Raw genomic sequence first — 4618 nt, forward strand, 5'->3', positions numbered from 1 at the left:
CGCTAGCAGTGTTGTCAACCACTTGCCCCAGCCTCACCTCACTAGAGCATGTCGCTAGCAGTGTTGTCAACCACTTGCCCCAGCCTCACCTCACTAGAGCATGTCGCTAGCAGTGTTGTCAACCACTTGCCCCAGCCTCACCTCACTAGAGCATGTCGCTAGCAGTGTTGTCAACCACTTGCCCCAGCCTCACCTCACTAGAGCATGTCGCTAGCAGTGTTGTCAACCACTTGCCCCAGCCTCACCTCACTAGAGCATGTCGCTAGCAGTGTTGTCAACCACTTGCCCCAGCCTCACCTCACTAGAGCATGTCGCTAGCAGTGTTGTCAACCACTTGCCCCAGCCTCACCTCACTAGAGCATGTCGCTAGCAGTGTTGTCAACCACTTGCCCCAGCCTCACCTCACTAGAGCATGTCGCTAGCAGTGTTGTCAACCACTTGCCCCAGCCTCACCTCACTAGAGCATGTCGCTAGCAGTGTTGTCAACCACTTGCCCCAGCCTCACCTCACTAGAGCATGTCGCTAGCAGTGTTGTCAACCACTTGCCCCAGCCTCACCTCACTAGAGCATGTCGCTAGCAGTGTTGTCAACCACTTGCCCCAGCCTCACCTCACTAGAGCATGTCGCTAGCAGTGTTGTCAACCACTTGCCCCAGCCTCACCTCACTAGAGCATGTCGCTAGCAGTGTTGTCAACCACTTGCCCCAGCCTCACCTCACTAGAGCATGTCGCTAGCAGTGTTGTCAACCACTTGCCCCAGCCTCACCTCACTAGAGCATGTCGCTAGCAGTGTTGTCAACCACTTGCCCCAGCCTCACCTCACTAGAGCATGTTGCTAGCAGTGTTGTCAACCACTTGCCCCAGCCTCACCTCACTAGAGCATGTCGCTAGCAGTGTTGTCAACCACTTGCCCCAGCCTCACCTCACTAGAGCATGTCGCTAGCAGTGTTGTCAACCACTTGCCCCAGCCTCACCTCACTAGACGAGGTACTCTAGCGCCCTCGTCCTTAAAACCAAGGTTAGCTACACCTCAATGCTCAAGCGTCACCTTTACCTCAGCTTCATATATACTTAGATTAAAATTATTCATGTGTTATAATAATTTTAACGTATACAAACGTGTCAAAAGGAAAATAAACAATTAGTTTTCATGCCATTTTAGGTAAATCATTAATAGATCACTGAGGGACAAAAGGCCTCATAAAACGTGAGCTACGCTAAGTGGCTGGAAAGGTTACTGAGACAGCCAGAGAGATTTACTAAAGAGGACTGTAGGGATTGCTGGGGTTTAAAACACCGCGCGTTCCAGCAACCACCAAGGAATTAACCACGTAGATTCAAGACAAAATACGAGTATCTGATATACCACTTACTTTTGTAGCCAGTCAGGTAGTAACACAACCCATGCTGGTGGTGTGTTACAAAGCTCCTTCTCTCTAGATGTTCTACGAGCCTTTTCTTCACAATCTTCTCCATCACCTTGCATGATATACAAGTTAGGGAAACTGGCCTGTAGTTCACTGCCTCTTGCCTGTCACCCCTATTGTATTTTGGGACTACGTTAGCTGCCTTCTAGTTTTACGGTAGTTCTCCTGTTTCTAGTGACCTATTATACACCATGGAGAGTGGCGTACTTAGTGTGCCCTCCCTCTTCTACACCCTCTTTCAGTATCCATGGTGAGATTTTGTCAGGGCCTAACAGCCTTTGTCACATTTAGCTCCAACAGATTCGTTTTGACTTCATCACTGGTGAGCTCAAATTCTTCCAAAGTTGCTTGGTTTACCGCCTCCTCTCTCAGTACAGGGAATTCTACTTGCTCTATTGTGAAGATCTCCAGGAATCTTTTCTTGTTGAGTTCTTCACACACCTTCTTGACTTTCTCTGTGTATCTTTTCTCACCTTTTCTCATTTTCATCATTTGTTCCTTAACTGATATTTTCTTCCTGATTTGACTGTGGAGCAGTTTTGGTTGTCTTAGCTTTACTCGCGATGTCATTTTAATACTGTCTCTCTGCTTCTCTCCTCACTCTGAGGTACTCATTTCAGGCCCTCTGGTATCTCTCCCTGCTCTCTGGTGTTCTGTAATTCCTGTAGTCTCTATGTTCTTGTACTCAATTGTTTTTCTTCCTTACACGCCTGATTGAACCATTGGTTCTTCTGTTGCTTTCCACTTTCCTCCTTTTGGGTCAGGGTAAATTTGTCTGGTGCTTCCTGGCTTCCTTCCACGTACATGGGATGCAGAGGGTGGTGCCGGGTGGAGCCGGGTGGAGGGCGTGAGAGCCGGGTGGAGGGCGGGAGAGCCGGGTGGAGGGCGTGAGAGCCGGGTGGAGGGCGGGAGAGCCGGGTGGAGGGCGGGAGAGCCGGGTGGAGGGCGTGAGAGCCGGGTGGAGGGCGGAAGAGCCGGGTGGAGGGCGTGAGAGCCGGGTGGAGGGCGTGAGAGCCGGGTGGAGGGCGTGAGAGCCGGGTGGACGGCGGAAGAGCCGGGTGGAGGGCGGGAGAGCCGGGTGGAGGGCGTGAGAGCCGGGTGGAGGGCGGGAGAGCCGGATGAACTGCTGGAGGAGACAGTTGGGAAGGAGGATGTGTGGAGGGAACTCCAGGTAGAGGTGTAAGGTGACCCTAGATGGAGCAAGGGGAGGGTTGTAGGAGGAGGGAACTCTTGTTGTAAGAGGGGGAGGGTTGTGGGTGGTAGGAGGGAGGAAGGGAAGAAGGTGAGGGGATGGATGCAGGGGGAAGGAAGGGGAAGAAGAAGAAGAAGAGGAAGGATGAAGGGAGGAAGGGGAGTGGAGTGGAAAAGAGAAGAAAGTAGGAAGGGAGAGAGACACTGTTATTGAATAACTTTCTCCCTATTACTTTGCTTACAGTCATAATGCTTGCTCATTGCTTGCATGAATAAAATACATTCTGAAGGTTAGAAGTGTCTATGGTTTTAAACTACATAACTGTCTGCACAATACTTACAAAATTACAGAGATCAATTACGATTTGGAATGGGAGCTGGAACCCAAGAACTGCATTTTCTTCTTTGCCGTAGTCCTCAATATCTATGTTATTAATTTCATTTAAATCCGATGTATACTTACGAAGATACATGGGAGAATTATGAGTTGGAACAAGAGGCAGAGCCCAAGAAATAGCGCCTGTCCCTTGACTCCGTGTAAAATATGACTGTTCAAAAATTTCATTTAAATTAGTTGTTTACTTATGTAATTACGACTGACGACCTCTTGGGGTGGGCCCGAAAACTAGCGTCTGACCTTGCCAGACACAAGATGGACCCTTTTAGTCCTAATGCCGGACCGGAAACTCTGCCCTGACACGAGGACACCATATGATGGTGATGATAAATCCAAACTTTGGCCCGAACTTTAGATAGCAGCCTAGTGACCTGAAACTGTAAGCGTGCCTGTTGCCCTGACGTTAGATAGGCATTAAAAATGTATCCAGCCAAATCTATTTTTCATAAGCTGAATTTCTTCTCAAAGTTCGGATCTGTTCTTCGTGTTCATTTTGTTTTGATATCAATATTCTACATTCCTCCATTCCTTCAGCTTGTGTAGGTCTTCTTGTACCCTCTTGCTACCTTCCTAAATCTTAATCCTCCTCATAATTTTTGCCTCATTATCAAACATTGAGAGGAACGAGTCTATTTTGTTTCATATATAAGAAACAGTATAGGTCCAAGGACTGGATGAACCCCGTGGGCCTCCACTGGTGATGTCTCTCCACTCTAGAACCTCATCCTACACAGTGACTCTCTGTCCTCTGTTCCTTTAGTACTCCCTTATACATTGGAGAACCTTCCCTTTTTTCTCCTCCCAGCATCTCCAACTTGTGCACTAGTCTCCTATGAGGTACTATGTCTAAGGCTTTCTGGCAATCCAAAAATATGTAATATGCCCACCCCCTTTTTTCTCTCTCTTGCCTAATTTTTGTCGTCTGGTCATACAATTTAATTAATCCTGTAAGACAAGATTTGCCATCCTTGAACTGGTGCAGATGTTGTCTTACAAAGTACTTTCGTTACAGGTCTTCTACTATTTTTTACGGGCAATCTTCTCCATAACCTTGCATGATATGCAAGTCAGGGACACTAATCTGTAGTTCAGTGACTCCTGTCTATCATCCTTCTTGTATATCGGGATTATATTAGTCGTCTGCCAATTTTTTTGCGGTTCCCCTGTTATCAGTGATTTGTTATACACCATTGAGAGTGTTAGGCACAGTACTTCTTCTCCTTCTTTTAGTATCTATTGGGAGAGTCGGACTGGGCCTATAGCCCTTATCATATCCAGCTAAAGCAAATGCTTCCTTGCTTCCCCACTGGTAATCACAAACTCCTGCAGAGGTGCCTGGTTAGATATTCCCTCTCTTATCTCAGGAACTTCTCCTTCCTCTATTATGAAAACCTCCTGGAATTTTTATTGAGTTCCTTACTCACCTTGTCATTTGTAGTAACTCTTGTCTGCCCCTATCCTCAGTTTCAATACCAGTTCATTTACAGTTGTTTTTCTTCTGGTGTGGTAGTGGAACAATTTAGGTTGAGTCTTTTCCTTGCTTGCTATATCATTTTCGTACTGTCTTTCTTTCTTTCTTCTCACCCTGACGTATTCCTTCCTAG

At 47.3% G+C, this 4618-nt stretch overlaps 1 protein-coding gene across 1 annotated transcript; it reads right to left on the reverse strand.

The window, feature by feature from the left end:
- Positions 1-2097: 2097 nt before the first annotated feature.
- Positions 2098-2865, reverse strand: LOC123747559 (MAGE-like protein 2). The gene is made up of 2 exons (XM_045729781.2): positions 2860-2865; positions 2098-2616 (listed from the first exon to the last, which is right to left on the reverse strand). Exons 1-2 carry the CDS (start codon positions 2863-2865, stop codon positions 2098-2100), a joined length of 525 nt encoding a protein of 174 aa, XP_045585737.2.
- Positions 2866-4618: the final 1753 nt, after the last annotated feature.

The sequence above is a fragment of the Procambarus clarkii genome, chromosome 19, assembly GCF_040958095.1.
Source record: "Procambarus clarkii isolate CNS0578487 chromosome 19, FALCON_Pclarkii_2.0, whole genome shotgun sequence".
In the NCBI taxonomy this organism is placed as follows: Eukaryota; Metazoa; Arthropoda; class Malacostraca; order Decapoda; family Cambaridae; genus Procambarus; species Procambarus clarkii.